Source organism: Bubalus kerabau, chromosome 2 (assembly GCF_029407905.1).
Source record: "Bubalus kerabau isolate K-KA32 ecotype Philippines breed swamp buffalo chromosome 2, PCC_UOA_SB_1v2, whole genome shotgun sequence".
Lineage (NCBI taxonomy): Eukaryota > Metazoa > Chordata > Mammalia > Artiodactyla > Bovidae > Bubalus > Bubalus kerabau.
Window position 1 is genome coordinate 156,446,653 of NC_073625.1, and position 20,377 is coordinate 156,467,029.

Consider the following 20,377-nt stretch of genomic DNA (forward strand, 5'->3'; position numbering starts at 1 on the left):
TCCCAGGTTACAGGAGGCAGGGGAGGGTGGACAAGGGGGCACCAGTAGTGGTCGAGCTCATGTTAAGTACCAGGCACTTACATAGGTGTTTTACAGGAATCATCTCACTTGTTCCCCACAACAGCCTTTTCATTTTGTAAACGGAGAAGCTGAAGTTTGGAGAGGTTAAGAACAGGGTGGGTACCAGGGAGTGGCTTGGTGAGGTGGCTTGTCATGTGCCTCCCTCATCTTTATCCGGCCTCCCATTTTCAGACGGTCAATGTCCGTGTCTTCCACAGGCCATTACAGTCACACTGCCCTGCCCCGAAGGCTGCCATTTACAGAATATCTGGGGCTGACACTGGTTAGGGAGCTTTCACAAAGGCATACAGGTCAGGATGAACTACATCATCAATCCAGTCTAATTCCAGCCAATGAGATCTATCATGGGTGCTGAGTGTGGATCCTGGAATGAAGAAGCAAAGGGTTAGGAAGCACTCATAGTGAAGTGAAGGGACAACCCCAGGACCAGGATCCTAACTGGTGGGAGGGAGGGTTGACAGGGCACTGACCAACCCTTTGCTTTCCATCAGCACTTCTCTTCATGTTAAAGTGGTCCTGCCCCTCCCCACCCCACCCCCTTGCCTCCTTCAGCTCTTTGTCAGCTAGCACTTGATTACTGAGATACACAGGTAGTGAGCTAGAGAAATCCCAGGTAAACCCTCCTCTCTCTCATGTTCATTAATTAGACAGCAGGCAAAGGGAACAGGAGGGATACAGAAAAAGGTCGACTGAGAGGAAAACGAAATCAGGGCAACAGTCACATCTACAGACTGAGGCTTTCCATGTACATCTAGTTCATCCAATCTCAAGTGAAATGAGAGGCTAAACGAGGATTTTCACCTTGTGAAATGAGGATTAAAAGAAGGCTTTTCTCTCTGCATGAACACTGTGCCAGCGTTCTGTAACTTGGAGATCCCTGAGCAGGTTCTCCAATGAAGGCAGTGTGCAGGAATGTTTCATGTTTTCTTGAATGCGCTCTTCACTACCTACCTTCTGTGACTAGTGATAACCTGGTTTTTCAGGATTGGAGGGTCAACAGTTGGCCCTTAAAACAAAAAATCTCTTTGTGTAGCTGAGATTGTCTGTGACTTTCTGATGTTGCTTCCCAAGCTGGTGGGGTCCCTTCCTCCATCACTGTCTACAGAGTATCCCTCTCTTACGAAAATGTCCTTCCTAGGTGGAGGGAGGCAATTCCTGGCTAGTGACTCATGGCTGGAAGCTCCAGAGAATTCTCCGAGTCCATTTACAGGAAAAGGCTGGGTGGTCAATTTTCCAAGTGGCCTTCTGGGCCTAAGACTGTATTCTTGGCTGCCAAAAACCATGCTGTAGTCTAGCCAACAAAAGGAGCAGAATTTAGTAACACACATGAGCATGTCTGTAATTATCCTTAGGACATAGACTTCTAACCCTAACTATACAGAGATAAGTGGCAGGAATTGGCAAGTTCAGCCCTCTATTGATTAATGTCCAGACCCAGAGGAACTGCTTTTGTGGTCTGGTCCCTAGAAAAGAGTCATTTTCTAGGATTTTCTCTCAGCAGTGTAGAACATTCCAGTTCACATACCTAATCCTCCTCACCTAACACAGCATCTTCTGGCTGACAAGACTCAAAGGTCACTTAGTATTTGTTTAAAATGAGAATAGTTGCAAAACATTAAGAAGATGGAGTGATGGACTGTATTCAGTTCAGTTCAGTTCAGTTCAGTTGCTCATTCGTGTCCAACTCTTTGTGACCCCATGAATCGCAGCATGCCAGGCTTCCCTCTCCATCACCAACTCCCAGAGTTCACTCAGACTCACGTCCATCGAGTCAGTGATGCCATCCAGCCATCTCATCCTCTGTCGTCCCCTTCTCCTCTTGCCCCCAATCCTTCCCAGCATCAGAGTCTTTTCCAATGAGTCAACTCTTTGCATTAGGTGGCCAAAGTACTGGAGCTTCAGCCTCAGCATCATTCCTTCCAAAGAAATCCCAGGGCTGATCTCCTTCAGAATGGACTGGTTGGATCTCCTTGCAGTCCAAGGGACTCTCAAGAGTCTTCTCCAACACGATAGTTCAAAAGCATCAATTCTTCGGTGCTCAGCCTTCTTCACAGTCCAACTCTCACATCCATACATGACCACAGGAAAAACCATAGCCTTGACTAGATGAACCTTTGTTGGCAAAGTATGTCTCTGCTTTTGAATATGCTATCTAGGTTGGTCATAACTTTCCTTCCAAGGAGTAAGCGTCTTTTAATTTTATGGCTGCAGTCACCATCTGCAGTGATTTTGGAGCCCAGAAAAATAAAGTCTGACACTGTTTCCACTGTTTCCCCATCTATTTCCCATGAAGTGATGGGACTGGATGCCATGATCTGCGTTTTCTGAATGTTGAGCTTTAAGCCAACTTTTTCACTCTCCACTTTCACCTTCATCAAGAGGCTTTTGAGTTCCTCTTCACTTTCTGCCATAAGGGTGGTGTCATCTGCATATCTGAGGTTATTGAGATTTCTCCTGGCAATCTTGATTCCAGCTTGTGCTTCTTCCATCCAGTCCAGCGTTTCTCATGATGTACTCTGCATAGAAGTTAAATAAGCAGGGTGACAATATACAGCCTTGACGTACTCCTTTTCCTATTTGGAACCAGTCTGTTGTTCCATGTCCAGTTCTAACTGTTGCTTCCTGACCTGCATACAGATTTCTCAAGAGGCAGGTCAGGTGGTCTGGTATTGCCATCTCTTTCAGAATTTTCCACAGTTGATTGTGATCCACACAGTCAAAGGCTTTGGCATAGTCAATAAAGCAGAAATAGATGCTTTTCTGAAACTCTCTTGCTTTTTCCATGATCCAGCAGATGTTGGCAATTTGATCTCTGGTTCCTCTGCCTTTTCTAAAACCAGCTTGAACATCAGGAAGTTCATGGACTGTATGCTGTTGCTGCTGCTGCTAAGTCGCTTCAGTCATGTCCGCTCTGTGAGACCCCACAGACAGCAGCCCACCAGGCTCCCCGTCCCTGGGATTCTCCAGGCAATAACACTGGAGTGGGTTGCCATTTCCTTCTCCAATGCATGCAAGTGAAAAGTGAAAGTGAAGTCGCTCAGTCATGTCCGACTGTGGCGACCCCAGGGACTGCAGCCTACCAGGCTCCTCCGTCCATGGCATTTTCTAGGCAAGAGTACTGGAGTGGGGTGCCATTGCCTTCTCTGCATGGACTGTATAATCGGTTTTAAAACAGTCTTTGGAGCAGAACCATGGTTTTCAGAATATATATTTTGTTAGTATGGTAGCTGTAAGTAGTAAATGAAAAGAGTGGCAGTTATTTTTAGAGATTTCTGGAGATTAATAGACATTGTTGCTGCTGCTGCTGCTGCTGCTAAGTCACGTCAGTCGTGTCCGACTCTGTGTGACCCCATAGACGGCAGCCCACCAGGCTTCCCCATCTGGGATTCTCCACGCAAGAACACTGGAGTTCCTTCTCCAATGCATGAAAGTGAAAAGTGAAAGTGAAGTCCCTCAGTCGTGTCCGACTCTAGCGACCCCATGGACTGCAGCCTACCAGGCTCCTCCGTCCATGGGATTTTCTAGGCAAAATTACTGGAGTGGGGTGCCATTGCCTTCTCCGAATAGACATTGTTAGTGCTAATCAAATTAACTGAAAGAGAACATTGAATCTAGGTGTAATTTGAGAGGGAGTGTGGAAACATACATGTATACACACACAGTAGCTCGACTTTTTATTCTTTAACAAGAATTTACATGTCCTTGCTGCCAGTTAAGTTATTTTTGATGGCCCTCTGTTCAAGGTGACCACAGCCTAGAGTAATGAGATGTGTCCACAGAATTTCAGTTCAGTGACAAGATGCTAAACTCGTTGGCAGACTTTCCTAGGAGACAGTAAAGGCAGTGATTGATTCTGCTCAAGAAGGAACAGGAAAGCCAGGGACGGGCCCTCACCTGGGCTACTGGATTTGTACAGTTCTGACTGGCGCTCCTCTGCCTGTGCCCCCAGCTCCCGTCCACCGCCCTGCCTACTAAACACAGTCCAGATAACCGGGACCTTGGAATCCCTTTCCAGTAAACCTCCATCCTGCTTCCAGGGCTGTGGAAGTCCTGGCCTCAGTCTGTTTCCCCGAGGACAGGCCATGCCAACAGTGTCACCCCCATAGGTCTGAGGCCAGCCTATATGAGCTTGCATATGTGGGCTGGAGTATCCACAAATATGCATAGGAAACTCCTTGAGGGCAAAGGGAGGGGTAGGAAGAGAAGGGAGGGGCAAGGGATGGAGGCTAGGGGTCATTTCTTCCTGTTTCCTTGACAGGGACCAAAAATTCTAAATTCATAGCAAGCCTCCCAGATTGTTATAAAGGTGTATGTGTCGGGTCAGAAGACAGAACGCTGTATAAGGCTGCAGAATATTTCCGTGTGTGGTTCAGTGGCCTCCCTGTGCTCTGGCTCCAGGTTGTGTGTATGTGAGAGTGGGCTGGAGGGAAGGCTTCCCAGAAGTAGAACTATTTGAGATCAGCTTTGAAAGTATGAGTTTTCTCATACTTTCATGTGTGTTCAAGCCACTGTGGGTGGTCAGTGGCATGTTGCTGGGTCGGGAGGTTCGTGGAGGAAGAGGCAGCAGATAAACCCGTCAGTGAATGCCAGTAAATGACCCTGGAATGCCATGGCACTGGGATTCTGACCATGCATTGTGGGAAATCTTTGGCATGAGCAGATGGGGTTTTAGGCAGTGAGGAGGCTGAAGAGAGGGCAAAAGGCTTGAGATGAGGAGGCCAGTTTGGAAGCTCTTTCAGAGTCCATGGTGTGGGACTTATGGCCTGAACAAAGGCCATGTCAGCTTCCTCTCTGCAAGCTATATATGTTATCTTAGGGGCTTCTCTGCTCTCAGCAAAAGAAGGCTTTCTCTGAGATGTGAAACAGCTCCAATGAGGCAGCATAAAGAGACCAACCTAAGGAAATACTGACTGTCAGGAAAATATAATTTCTCCTTATCCAAAAATATCTGAAGGCCAAAGCACCACTTCCCTTAAATGTGAGTGATAAGCTTCAAGAACGGAGAAGGCAATGGCACCCCACTCTAGTACTCTTGCCTGGAAAATCCCATGGATGGAGGAGCCGGTAGGCTGCAGTCCATGGGGTCGCTAAGAGTTGGACATGATTGAGCGACTTCACTTTCACGCATTGGAGAAGGAAATGGCAACCCACTCCAGTGTTCTTGCCTGGAGAATCCCAGGGACGGGGGAGCCTGGTGGGCTGCTGTCTATGGGGTCGCACAGAGTCGGACACGACTGAAACGACTTAGCAGCAGTAGCAGCAACCTTCAAGAAATATCTGTCTTTATTCATTCACATTATTCACATTTTATTGCTAGTCACATTATTTAGTACTTCTTCTCATTTTGCTCCTTCTATGGATTCAGCTTTGCCTAGTACTCTGTATTTGCCTGAGCCTGCCTGCCTGTCTTGTTTTTCCTTTCTTCCTTTACCCTTTTCTCTCTTCTCCATTTAAAATTTTCTTTATAGTCTTGGGATGTATGACTGGAGTTTAAATAAAATTGTCACGACTAGAAACATGCATCATAGAGACCCTGGTGTTCCAGGACTAGGACATAAAGAATAAGGACTGGGAAATGGAATTTTGTAGAATGGGGCAGGAAATGTGTAAGCATTTTCCATTTCTAAAAGCCTCAGGTTAAGGGTGCTGTCCTGACCCAGAGCAGCTGGCTGACACTTCTGCCATAGGTGCCAAGGACCTCACATAGTTTCTCCTGAAGGACATACAATCACCCCCAATGCACTGGCAGCCTTTATTGAACTGTTCATTCATACGCGCCATTTATCAGAGAGTAGCTCTAACCTTTCTTCCATGATTACTGGATATGAATATCAAGTTTAAATTTACATATAGGGTAATTTATATTTATAAATTTATGTATATATTTATATATAAGATAATATATATGGGCTTCCCAGGTGGCTCAGTGGTAAAGAATCTGCCTGCCAATGCAGGAGCCACAGGAGACGAATGTTCAATCCCTGGGTTGGGAAGATCCCCTGGAGGAGGAAATGACAACCTGTTAGACTTGTTAACAACATTAACTGTAGCACCTAGAATAGCACCTTGCAAATGGAAAGGACTCCATAAATAATTTGTGAATGAGTGAATGGATGGATGAATGGACATGAAGAGAAGTGGACTCATATGTGGGATACTTGAGGGGTGGGAATCAATAGGACTTGGTGACTGCTCAGATAAAGCTGCTGACAAGGGGAAAATAGTAGTCAAGAATGATTCCTCCCTCCCCAAAACCCCCCACCCCCAAGCCCCCCCACCCTCACCTTGTAAAAAAAGAATGATTCTCAGACTTCTGGCTTGAGCAGGTAGATGGTGGTGTCATTTATACGAAGGGAGACACTTGAGGCTAGAGAGGTGGGAAAAGCAGGTTTTTGGCAGGGGGTCAGTTTATGAGTTAGCAGGTTGAGCTGTTTATCAGATTTTTTAATCCTAATACTGGAAGTCACATTTCGAGTCTCCCTTACCAAAACAGCAAACGAACAACAAACAAAAGAAATAACCATGGGAGAAGTATGAATGGACTAATACTTTGTACTTTTATTGTTCAGTTTTCCCCAGGTTGTTCTTTGTAATCCTTTTATTTTAGCAGACAAACAATTCATTAAATTGTCAGTATGCAATGTATCTGTGTGTTAACATAGAGACATCATTCCACAAAGAAATCACATTCTCCTTAATGCAAATTATTGCATCCTTATATTGATAAAGACTTTAAAAACTAAGAAAGGTTAGGATATTGAGAATATGGTAGATATTATTTTACTTTAGTAGTTTTTTATCTTATAACGTTTTTGTGGTCCAAATGGAAAACTGAGAAAAAGGATGAACTCTTTCCTGCTTTATTTTTATTTTAAATATTTCCATACCATATTTCTCTAATTTGAAGGCTCTAATCAAAGTCATTGTCAAGGATCTCTTACATACTTATATTCTCTTTTAAATTGAAACCCTCTGATATTCTATGGATAACTAGGAATTAACTGGTGAAATGAGGTAGTAAAGAAGACCTTATTACAGAGAAGGAATGATATGTGCAAAGGTCTTATGGTGAGAGGAATTTGAGAGAGAGACAAATGACATTGTTACTAAAATTGAGAGAACAAGGTGTGCATGTCTAAGATGATGTCTAAGGAGTATGTAAGCAGGGACTGAGCATGTTTTAGACCATGTTTTAAAATTCTGGCCTTTATCCTACCTTCTAGGAATCTCTAGACACTCTGGGTACATAGTAGGTATTCAATAAATAGTTGCCCTACTCTTTTTTTTAATGCCATCTATGCTTTTCAATTCAATGTAATTACTGATCAAATTCATTCTTCTGAATATTTGCAGCACAGTTGATAATGGACAGCACAACCAATTTCTGAGAATGCTACTTGATAATGTTCTCCTTGAGTCTTTCAGTTCAGTTCAGTTCAGTTGCTCAGTCGTATCTGACTCTTTGCGACCTCATGAACCACAGGACGCCAGGCCTCCCTGTCCATCACCAACTCCCAGAGTTCACTCAGACTCACGTCCATCGAGTCAGTGATGCCATCCAGCCATCTCATCCTCTGTCGTCCCCTTCTCCTCCTGCCCCCAATCCCTCCCAGTATCAGAGTCTTTTCCAATGAGTCAACTCTTCGCATGAGGTGGCCAAAGTACTGCAGTTTCAGCTTTAGCATCATTCCTTCCAAAGAACACCCAGGGATGATCTCTTTCAGAATGGACTGGTTGGCTCTCCTTGCAGTCCAAGGGACTCTCAAGAGTCTTCTCCAACACCACAGTTCAAAAGCATCAATTTTTCGGCGCTCAGCCTTCTTCACAGTCCAACTCTCACATCCATACATGACCACAGGAAAAACCATAGCCTTGACTAGACGGACATTTGTTGGCAAAGTAATGTCTCTGCTTTTGAATATGCTATCTAGGTTGGTCATAACTTTCTTTCCAAGGAGTAAGCGTCTTTTATTTTCATGGCTGCAGTCACCATCTGCAGTGATTTTGGAGGAAAATGCTATCATATAAGGGCACCCCCTCCAAAAAAAGCTGAAGCTCTCAGGGTGGTTTGGAGGAAATGTAACACTACTGATAAGGACATAACACAGGAGACCTTGATTTATGAGTGAGTAGCAGCGTTTAAGCATTTTGTAGCCTTAACTCTTCAATTGCAGAGCACAGATTTAAAGAAAAAGCAAAGGAAACAGAAGGCTCTGAAATTTTACTGTAAATTTTAAATTTCAGACTTGGGAGATTTGCTTGCGTTCCAACAAGAGTAATAATCTCAGAATGTGTTGAGTTCAGATTGAATACAAAAAATATTAGATTGATTCTGACTTAATTAACTTTCTTCTGTTTCTTTTTCTCCCTTCTTCTTCTCTTTTCTTCCTGTAGGTGGTTCAGAAGTGTATTCCTTTCCTAATTGGGCAATTGAAGGATTCCACCCATAACGACATCATCCTAAGCATTCTCATAGAGATTGCAGGCTACAAGCCAATGGCTTTGAACAGTTTTCTTCCAATGCTGAAAGAGATTGCTGAGAGATCCCCCTACCTCATTGGACAAATGGCAAGAATCTATGGGGCTGTTGGACACGTGGATGAAGTAAGTATGGCTTTTTTCTCTTCATTTCCCTAATTTCCATTGGCACTTAATCCATTGGAGTTCTATGATATACAGATATGTCCTGAGACTTCTGAAAGTTCCCCTTTCTCTCTCTCTCTCTCTTTTTTTTTGGCATGGACAGTGGCCTCTGGATCAAGGGCATGTTGTAGCAGGGTTATATGGATTGCTCAGGAAGTGAGGATTTTATTGCTGACATGTCACTGAGGAAGGGGAAGGGTTACAATGGAGAAAGCCCAATGATAGATGGAGACCACTTTGTAATAACAATAACCAGCAAGATTTTCATCTCATTTCTGGTTGCCATTCTGCTTAACCCAAGAGACTGTCAGTAAACATGGAGTTAGATCTCAGAGACTGCCTATTAATGAGGACCCATAGCTATCCTGTCAATAAGTACCTGGATTCAGTATGTTTTGAACCCTCTCCATGATGTTCCATGGGAGAGTGCAATAAACGTTCATGGGTGTTTGAAAGTCCTAGTCTAAATATTTGCATAATAAAATCTTTCAGCAGCAGCAACAGGATGCCATCAGAGCTTGTAGGGATTAGGCAACTAAGAAAGAATTTCCAGAAATTAAAGTTCTGAAGGGTGTGTGCATGCATGTGTATACACATATGCATGTCTGTCTGGTGATTTTATGTTGAAATTGAGGATTTTTATCTTTTAAAAATAGAAGCAAATGTGTAATTGATAGAGGAAGGCTTTTACTTCATGCACTTACCTATACTACATATTTCCTATTAGATAAATATAAAATTGTTTAACTCTTAAAAAGGATTTCATAGTTCACCAAGTGTAACCTCTTGAGTCCACAGAGAAGAAAGTTAAAAACTGGAAAGGTTAAGTGACTCATCCAGACTCAGCTTGGGTTAGTTGGTGACCCAGTTGGAATTAGATCTTTGGTATCATTGGCACTGTTTTCAAATTTTGTCTCAAAATGGTTCTTTGGTTCTGTTTTGTTTGATTTCTGCTGAGATTTGTAGAGAGCTTGTGAGTGCCAGGCTTCTTCCTGATGGAGAGTCTGTCTCCTTTAATTTCTCCGAAGAAGGTGGGAGAACTGGGCCCCAAGCAGCCTGTGCTTGTGAGTGTGACGTGGCTCTTGTAAAAGGATTACTCAGTCCTGACACTGCTGAGCACAATCCCTTTCTGCTCACTGCTGTTTGGAATGTCTCATGCTTGCCACGATCTGCCTTCTGGTAACACGTTCTGTGCCCCGTCACCTTTGCTGCCCGGAGAACCTGTGGTATGCCTGAGTGCTTTTAGGCCAACTGTGACCGATAGCTGTTTGACTGGGTCTGCTGACCTTGCAGGTTTTTGCATGGACCAAAAAATTCAACCTCTGATGGGCAAGGCCTTGGAATCTTTAAGTTATCATTCTTTTTGTCACAAATACATTTATGAATCATTAATGTGTAGTAAGAGCTTCCCTGGTGGCTCAGTGGTAAAGAATCTACCTGCCAACGTGGGAGATGAGGGTTTGGTCCTTAGATGGGGAAGATATCCTGGAGTAGGAAATGGCGAAAAAATAAATAAATAAATAAATAAAATTCAATTAAAAAAAAAAAAAAAGAATATTAGGTGATATTTGTGTGGCTCCAGGTGAGTATAGAGAGAAAGGGGGGCCAAAGAGCCTGAGGAATCACTGATTTCAAAATTAAGACTACCAGAATATTTTCTCTTCTGTCTCTGTCTCTCTCTGTCTCTTTCTCTCTCTCTCTCTCTCTCTTGCTCTTGCTCTATCTCTATATCTCATTCTCACATACCCATGGAGGCATCTGTGTTTGAGAGAGAAAAAAATTTTTTCTGATGCTTCTGATTCAGTTCATCAGCAGAGAACAATTCTAAATCAAACACTTTCCAAACGTATTGGGATATCAGGATTATTTTAGGAGCTCTTTCCACAATATAAGTTCTTGGGCCCTAGAGAATACTTATTGAATCAAAGTTTCCAGGAAAGGGGCCTCCCCGACCTCTTCCAGTGTAATTCTTATTTCGGTTGTGCAGCACGTGGGATCTTAGTTCCAATCCTATATACCTGTATCTATATATCTATATTTTTGGCCTGCCAAGGTAATTCTGATACACCTTTTCTTGGATCAGTATTTGAGATCCCTTGGCATAATATATTTAAAGCAAGAGTCAATCAGGCTTTGTCCATCACCCATCCTGCCTTCCTCCATAAAGTCATGATAATTAATTAAAACTTTTCCAGACTATTGACACAGCAGTTTAGATTAGATATGGTCAAGGGTAACACAAAAATTTGAAACAAAAATTGTTGAAACAAAGATACACATCTATTTCTCTTGCACATAAAGAAGTCTAGAAGGCAGTCAGTATAGAATCCCATGTTTCAGAAACTTAGGCCCCCCTTCTCCTTTGTTGCTCTCCCATCCTGGAGCATACCAAAGAGCGCAGGGCTTCCATCTCCTGGTCCAAGATGGTTATTCATCTCCACCCATCAAGTGAGCATTTCAGCCAATGGGGGAAAGGGGAGAAGGACTCTTCCAGACAAATACAGCCTACAGTTTATATCCTATTGGCTAAATAAAACAAAGCTGCAGATGACCATAGCTGCAATGGAGGCTGGAATGTGTAGTCTGGATTTGGTGGCCACATGCCCAGTTAATCAAAAGAGAAGGACATAAAGAATGACTGAGGACAAGGAATGTCTTTTTGCAACTCATCAAGTGATTCTTTTCTCTGGGTCTCTTTTCTGTCCTCCAAAACAAACAATATCCATATGCTAAGGAAACAATGTTCAAGAAAATCCCACAGATTTAAGCATAAATACATTCACTGCCAACAGCAAGAAGCTAGAAACTTATTGTTAAACTATTATGCAGACATGAAACATGTTTATGAAGTCTCATGAAGGACTGATACAAGGAGACTTTGTTGCTGTTTGTGGTTTAGTTGCTCAGTCATGTTCAACTCTTTGCAACCATGGTCTGTAGGCTCACCAGGCTCCTTTGTCCATGGGATTTCCCAGGCAGGAATACTGGAGTGGGTTGCCATTTCCTTTTCCAACAAGGAGTCTTAAATAACTATTAAATTCACACACACACACACACACATATAAAATATATATAATATCTTTGTATTGGATTATCTCCCTTCCGGCACTGATATTCTTGAATTCCATTATTCCATTTCTTTCAAGATCAGCCTGACAAAACTACCTTAAATGTTAGTCAGAATCCTTTATTCAGAAATAATGCCTAAAATATCACCCTTTAGTTTTAAAGAATGATAAAACTCAGTTGTCCCAAGAATTAGCAACCTAAGCAGCTATTAACTGCTTAATCAGAGTAAACCTGTTCAATATTCTAAAACTTTTGTGGCACCATATTCTAAAGACCAAAACCAATAGGCAAGATATATGTGTATGGTTATTTCTACCCAGCCTCTTTTTAGAAGGAAACCGAAAGTTACTGAAGTGCATTGCCAGGTGGGTTTGAGGACAGAAGTCAAGTACAGGCTCCTGACGATCCATGGAGGAGGAAATTGCAATTAAAAGAGAACAGCAGGAACTTTGCCCTGAAAAGACCCCACTGTTTTTTGCATGGAGAGCTTGGTATACGTGAGGTAAAGGGACATGGGGATATATGAGACATGGAGATGTTTAGGTGTTTATGATGGAATAGCTGCAATAACCTAGTGACCTCAGGCCCTAGGATCCTCTCTCTCAATCATACTCTGGTCTTATCTAAAAATTGACTTAATTAAATTTTTTTTCTCTTTGATACCATGTAAAATTTTCAGATGTACTCAGGGGTGCCAAGTATTAGATGATATTTGTTGCTAGGATTTAAAAGATTTTAGAAATGCAGAAAAGCCAATGCAACTTGGAATATCTTGCTATGACTTTTGAGATGCACAGTTGGTGATTGATTGGAGCCTACTGTTGATCCCTCTCTTGTTGCCTGCCTTCCATCAAACTACAGTGTTTGATCCTTAAGGGGAACCGGAGTGGGCGGCGGGGCTCTCCAGGGGTGTGTGACCCTCAGGACTGGCATAACCTCAAGGGTGGAGTCGGCCTGGAATCAGTCTCACACATTATTAATTGACTTCTGCTTTATGTTCTGTGCCTGCATGAAGACAGGTGTAGGAACTGCAGGGCTGGCTATGGGGAAGCATACCAGATGCACCTGTCTTTCATATCAGCACCCATCTGGGTAGGCAAACTGTTTAAAACAGCTGATAGCAGTCACAATCTTCCCATCTGCTGGTGTAAACCCAGCAGAGGGAAGCTGTTCTATAAAACAAAAATTAATATCCTATAGTTTCTTATTTTTTTCTCTCTTCCAAATTACCTCAGGGATATTTTTGCCCAAATTTAAAATGAAACCGTGCTTAATAGCCGTATAGTGTTTGTGTCCCTATAGGAAACTGTATAGTGACTCAGGCAATTTTCAGGTGTGTTCTGGCACCTAACGTGCATCTGTTGGATGGAGGGTAACACTAGGAGGACCAAAGGGCAGAGAAATCCATCCTCTTCTGGGATAATTGATGAGTGGTTGCCTCTGAGGTGCACCTTCCTTGGCCTGTCCAGTAAAGGACACAGCTGGCTCCTCATCATGCCAGGATTCACCCCACTTTTGTGGTATGCTCAGATGAAGCAGATGCATAAATAAGAAATACTATTTTATTAATATCAGATACATCCTCAGCATGGCAAAAACACACAGGTCCTTCTGTCTTTCTCAAATGAGGAAACTGTAGTGGAGAGTGCCAGACAATAGAAGGATGACATAGTAGCTTCTGAGGGTCCATCCCCAGACTTACATCCAGAGAATTCATACAAAACCCTTAGCACAGTGCCTGGCATACAGCCAGTGCTTGATACAGTTCATCTAACAGCAGTAATAATAACAACAACAGCAACAGAAATATAATAAAATTCTACCCAGCTGGAGAGGGTTAATGAGACAGATGTCTTCTTCCCACTCCAATGTATCTTTTGTTAAATTACCAGTTTTCTTCCTAAAAGTGCAAGTGTGGTCTTTCTCCCTTGCACAAAGTCTTCCGTTGGCTCCTTCACTGCCTATCAGATGCCATCATCTTGGCTTGGCCCTACCCTCCCTCTAGTTTTAGCTCTTACCTGTCCAGGCTATTCCATGCCCCCTGTGTTCTGTTACCATTTTACATCCTTCCCTGAGCGTACCTTGCCCTGACATATGTCATCATCTTCACAGCCTATTCTTCTGGCTGGATAGTTTCCATCCCCTGCTCTTGTTTATCTTTCCTGACCCAGATCAAATGTTACCTCCCCCTGTGTAAGCTCTTCTCGGTTCTCTTAGGCAGTTACCCCTTCTACGTTCCCATGGCACTTTGGCTGTATCTCAAAGGTCATACGGAAAAGGCAATGGCAACCCACTCCAGTAATTTTGCCTGGAAAATCCCATGGACGGAGGAGCCTGGTAGACTGCAGTCTATGGGGTCGCTAAGAGTCAGGCATGACTGAGCGACTTCACTTTCACTTTTCACTTTCATGCATTGGAGAAGGAAATGGCAACCCACTCCAGTATTCTTGCCTGGAGAATCCCGGGGACAGAGGAGCCTAGTGGGCTGCCGTCTATGGGGTCCAACAGAGTTAGACACGACTGAGGTGACTTAGCAGCAGCAGCAAAGGTCATACTGACTGTGTCACTTCATAATTTGCCTGTCCATGTCTATTTATTCTCCATGAGTCTCTGAGCCCTCATAGGAAGGAATCTTACCTTATCCATCTGAATTCACTTGTGGCCAAAAGAATTCGTGATTATTTGGGAGCACTCTTATTAATCGTTAAGAATTTGAAGGTTGAATTCTCACTAGCCACTTTGATTCAATCAAGCATCTAGTTCTTCTAGGTGACATAACTATAAGTTAAGAGGAAAGAGATGAAACTATTAAGATGGAAAATGTTGTTGATACTTCAGAGCCTGTACAATTTATCTAGTAAGTGAAATATGAAGATGAGTTTGACAGGGGACCTGGTGTTATTAACTAGAAAGCATATGATGAGGCAAGTCTGTCTATGATTCCAAAAGATCCTGGCTCCTTGGTAGGTGACATCAGAAAAAAATGATGTTGAATGGATCATGAAAAGAGGTTTTCATATGCAAGGACTTCACAGGCAACAAGCTGGTTGAAGTGTAGTGCCCAGGAGGAACATTCACCTCTGTAGACTAAGCAGTGTTCACCACCTGGGATCTGTCTGTGTAAGAATCCATTGCCCGAATGTGGGGACATCCATACGCTGTAACATGGTGGCTAAGAGGGTGTCTCAAGAGTCAGACTGCCTTCGTTTGAATCCTGACTCAGCTGTGTGGCCTTTAGCAAGTTACATCACCTCTCTTGATTCATTTTCCTCATCTGTTAAATTGGAATAGCAATATTATTTACCTCCTAATTTTGTTGTGAGAATTAATCAGCTGAAGCATGGAAAACAGTGTCTGGCAATTGCTAAACATTCAATAAATATCAGCAATGTATTACCTCCTAAGTGGTGCCCAGGGCTTTCTCATTGCATTTATTTGGATACAGATTGGAACTTAAGTCCAACAGACTGAAATCAGGGAAGACAGCAATAAGTAAATGATGTGCCTCTTCCCTGCTCCCCCCGGGAAAGAGGCTGAATGGATGGGTATGTGGGGTCAAAATAAGGACAGATATACAAGGAATGGGTACTATATGTTCCATTAAAGATATAAAGTAGGACTGGCTGTATCTTCTTTCTTTGTTAAGAAATAACTAGTATATATAATTTTTTTTTCTCAGTGTGGAACATATATCTGCTTTAAATTTATATTATAGACCACCATTCCTGAGGGGAATAAAAATAACAAAAACAATAATAAAGCCACATTTTATAAAAAATTTTTATAATTTAAAATAGGCCTTGTTTTCTTGGGGGCACTGGAAGTGCATTGCTTTCCATAAAGGGCAGGTGGTCCCCAGCTCCCCACCTATAAAAACAACTCAAATAAGTTTGCATCAATTTTTTTTAAAAAACCTGTCATTAACTAAATCTGAAGTGGTCTAAATCAAATCCAGACTAGGTTGACTTTTCTTGCCCAGGAAGAACTGAAGTAGAATGCTTCAGTTTCAGAGGCTTTATTCTTTTTCATTGTTTTCTTTACCCATTAGACTCTCTGAGCCATACAAGTGGTCCCAGCCCCCTTGGTTAGATATTGCAGTTATTACAACCCTCTCTTCTAATGTGGGTCCACGTGAAAAAGAGACCCCTTTAGGAATGGCTTTCATTTCTTGAGAGGACAAATTGAATTCATGTGTTCTGTCCATCTACTTAAGTCTCAGATAAATGAACTGAAGCAATTTTAGTTTAATAGCCCCATCCTCACCAGGACTTCATCTCATTAGAAGGCACACACTGGTACCCTCCATAGCTGTGTTTTGCCCATCCCATGCCAGACCCACAAGGCAACCAACCCATGTGGCGGAAACAGAGATGCCCTAAGCTGCTCTTTACACATGATCTCATAGCACGTGGAAGGATGCTACAGCCAGTTGTTTTCCTTAGCTGGAAACCAGCAGTCTGCACCTGTGAAGAATCGGATGGCTTGCCCTCCCAGCCTGGCCTCTGCCAGGGTGGGCGTGAAATCCTGTGCCCTCTGCCTTGTTTTCCTAACTGGCTGGAATATGCTGGCCAAGCACCAGAGCGTGTTTATTACATCCTCTCTGGGCTCAGAGTCATGGACACTTTTCAAGTAGAGAAGTGACACACATCTTGCCCAGGTCGAGTTTCTGTGACATCCGGCAGGCCTTCCACAAAAACACTTTCAGGAGGAAAAGGAAAAGAATGACAAAGGCAACAAGAACCACGTTACTGTCCTCATCCTGGCTGTGGAAAAACATCCTGCGACACAGGACCTGGATGGATGCTGTGCACCTTTAACTTCAGGTCAAGACTAAAGACTCTGGGTGCCATTCCACAAAAGGAAGGACCTGTGACTTAAGTACCCCAGTTTCCCCTAGGGTGGGGAATCTAGTTATAATTCGGTCTGCTCAGAGTCTTTAGGAAGCCTTGGTCAGTGCCAGCTGGTAGCTATTTACTACTACAGAATTGTCATCGATTGGGGAGGTTCTATTTCTTTTTTCCAAAATGCAAATAGCTTTATTGTTTTTTATATTATAAAAAGGTTACATGCTAATTGTAAATGATATTAATAATATCTTACAAAGTGTAAAGAAAAAAAAAACTTCAAGTATGTACAGAATATTCTTTCACATAATAGAACTGATTTTCCTTAACCTGTCTCTGTGATGCAGGAATGAGTCACTGATTCTTTCTAGATGCAAGCCCGAGTACTGGTAGTGATAGACACAGAGAGAAGAAAGACAGGGTCTCTGCTCTAGGGAGGCTCACAGTGAATGCGGGCTGGTGGGGGAGAGAGATATACTAATAGATGATTAAAGTTTAATTTGGTGCCCGTTACTACCAATTTCTGATCTGTATCAAGAAGGAAACAAGTCATCCTGTGTAGCGGAATTTGGGAGCATGTTCTAAATGAGGCCTGTTGGATGGTAGCATGATGTCGGGAGAGGAGGAGGAGAGTATCCATGGGGGACACAGCAGGTACAATGGCCTGCTGTAGCGGGGGTAAGGCCCTCAGCCTTCTGGAAACTGTGCCTGGGGCGTGGAATGGATAATGGAAGAAGGGAGAGGGCTGAAGCTGGTGCAGACTCGCTCCAGATTACAATATTCCTCATCAATCCGCAGACAGGTCCTGTTTTCTACCCTCTCTCTCCACACATATTTATCACTGGTGTCCAGGTCACCAGTGTTTTGTTTCCCTTTATTGTGTGGACAAGCAAATGAATACTATGTACCTCAGCATTCCCAAGAAACTAAAGAGCCTGGTAAAAGGACAAACAGTCCCCACAAATAGTTGCAAATGTAGGATAGTAAATAATGGTTACAAAAGTTACATGTTGCGGCAATTTTCAACAATGTCTTGTAATTATCAACTGTAATTTAGGCCAACTGACCAAACCACCGAGAGCTCTCAGTGCCTCTTTGAGGGGAGAGCTTGGCAAGTCCTTGAGGGGGCCTCTGCCTGACCAGTCTCTCCTCAGGATTGAACCCCAAGGACAGTCAGCCTGATCCCCACAGATCTCATCTCCTCTTTTCAGAGGGGACTTCTGACTTTCTTATGCCAGTATCTGTGAGGAAGTAGACCTGTGATTTGGAGAAGGCAATGGCACCCCACTCCAGTACTCTTGCCTGGAAAATCCCATGGATGGAGGAGCCTGGTAAGCTGCAGTCCATGGGGTTGCGAACGACTAAGCTACTTCACTTTCACTTTTCACTTTCATGCATTGGAGAAGGAAATGGCAAGCCACTCCAGTGTTCTTGCCTGGAGAATTCCAGGGAGAGGGGTGCCTGGTGGGCTGCCCGTCTATGGGATCACACAGAGTCGGACACGATTGAAGTGACTTAGCAGCAGCAGCAGCAGGCCTGTGATTGCTGCAGCAAAAGCAGGAAGTTTCTACTTAGTAATTTACCCTTCTAGGCTTGAGCTTAAGATGTAAATGAATATCAGATTCATCAGAAACAACAGCTGGGCATTGACAGCAGGTGAGTTGAGAGGATAGCGTAGTTGCTAATTCCAGCTCAAATCCTGCTGCTCTTCAAAGTCTATAGCACAGACCTGGCTCTGCCCATAGCCCTCAGACAAATCTCTTCAGCATAAGCCAGCTTCTTCATCTGCCAGCACCTGCATTTCTGAGCCTGTGGGTTTCCTCAGCTTCACAAAGCCACCCTGCTAACATGCATGGCAGGATAGATATATGAGGAATATCCCCCCAGCCTCCTCAGCAGCCTTCAACCAATGATGGGGGTATTTACACCTCAACTCTGTCAACTCTCTAATGAGATAACCCTTTCCCAGAATTCCCAGGCACCCTTTCCCAGCTATTTCCCTTTTCTCTCATTCTTCAACTCCCATCCTCATCTCCTGAATTTCCAAATAGATGCTTTGCACATAAATCATCTCAGGGTCTGTTTCTGGGGAGCCCAATCCCAGAAAAGTTCATTTCCATACCTTCCCCAGCCATCATCATCTCCCCTGCTCTAAGCATGGGAGAGTGCACATCTGTAACATCGAGTCTACACCTGACTTCTCGTTGCATTTGCCTTCCGTTCACTTGGTATATGAATCCACACACCAATCCTAACCTGCTTTAAGCACTGCAAAAGAGGGCACTGTACCTTATACTTCTTTGTCCCCCTGCACTGCCCACCCCTGAAATGGGTTCCTAGCATATGAACCACAAATATTTGCTGACCAGCTGTTAGATCGAGATTGGAACTTGACACTAGTATAGGTCTTATGCTAGTAGACAGCTGCCGATGACATGGCAGGTCATAAGGAAGACCAGGAACACTACAGACATTGGGTTCCAGTCATGGGTTGTAGCTATTGGTTTTCAGGTTCCATTGGTCTTCTTTCTATGTGGTGGCCAAAGTGTAGTCTCTGGCACTGGGCATCACTGGGAACTACATTCAGAATCTACAAGTTAACAAGATCCCCAGGAGATCTGTGTGCACATGAACGTGTAAGATGCACGGGTCGCAAGGATCCAGCTCCCACAGGGTTTATCTACTAGAGGATTCCCCCGAAGTCTGGACATACCCACATGTGTACTTGCATGCATGATTCATGTATGGTTTATAAACACACAGAGCCATGTCCCCACAGGTTTCTTTGTAAGACTCATTTTGTTACAAAGTAATAAGTATGCAGAGTACATCATGAGAAATGTTGGCCTGGAAGAAACACAAACTGGAATCAAGATTGCCGGGAGAAATATAAATAACCTCAGATATGCAGATGACACCACCCTGATGGCAGAAAGTGAAGAGGAACTCAAAAGCCTCTTGATGAAAGTGAAAGTGGAGAGTGAAAAAGTTGGCTTAAAGCTCAACATTCAGAAAACGAAGATCATGGCATCCGGTCCCATCACTTCATGGGAAATAGATGGGGAAACGGTGGAAACAGTGTCAGACTTTATTTTTTGGGGCTCCAAAATCACTGCAGATGGTGACTGCAGCCATGAAATTAAAAGACACTTACTCCTTGGAAGGAAAGTTATGACCAACCTAGATAGCATATTCAAAAGCAAAGACATTACTTTGCCAACAAAGGTTCGTCTAGTCAAGGCTATGGTTTTTCCTGTGGTCACGTATGGATGTGAGAGTTGGACTGTGAAGAAGGCTGAGCACCGAAGAATTGATGCTTTTGAACTGTGGTGTTGGAGAAGACTCTTGAGAGTCCCTTGGACTGCAAGGAGATCCAACCAGTCCATTCTGAAGGAGATCAGCCCTGGGATTTCTTTGGAAGGAATGATGCTAAAGCTGAAACTCCAGTACTTTGGCCACCTCATGCGAAGAGTTGACTCATTGGAAAAGACTCTGATGCTGGGAGGGATTGGGGGCAAGAGGAGAAGGGGACGACAGAGGATGAGATGGCTGGATGGCATCACTGACTTGATGGACGTGAGTCTCAGTAAACTCCGGGAGTTGGTGATGGACAGGGAGGCCTGGCGTGCTGCAGTTCATGGGGTCGCAAGGAGTCAGACACAACTGAGTGACTGATCTGATCTGATCTGAATAAGTCAATAGCCTTTAAAAATTATCATCTTGGGCAATGTTAGAGTAAA

General features: G+C 43.5%; 1 protein-coding gene across 1 annotated transcript in view; it reads left to right on the top strand.

The window, feature by feature from the left end:
• Positions 1-20,377, top strand: part of VEPH1 (ventricular zone expressed PH domain containing 1) — a 258,723-nt gene that overhangs the window by 93,975 nt on the left and 144,371 nt on the right. The window contains exon 5 of the mRNA XM_055569246.1: positions 8,476-8,685. Within this exon, the coding sequence (XP_055425221.1) occupies positions 8,476-8,685 (210 nt within the window). The remainder of the gene's footprint in view (positions 1-8,475; positions 8,686-20,377) is intronic.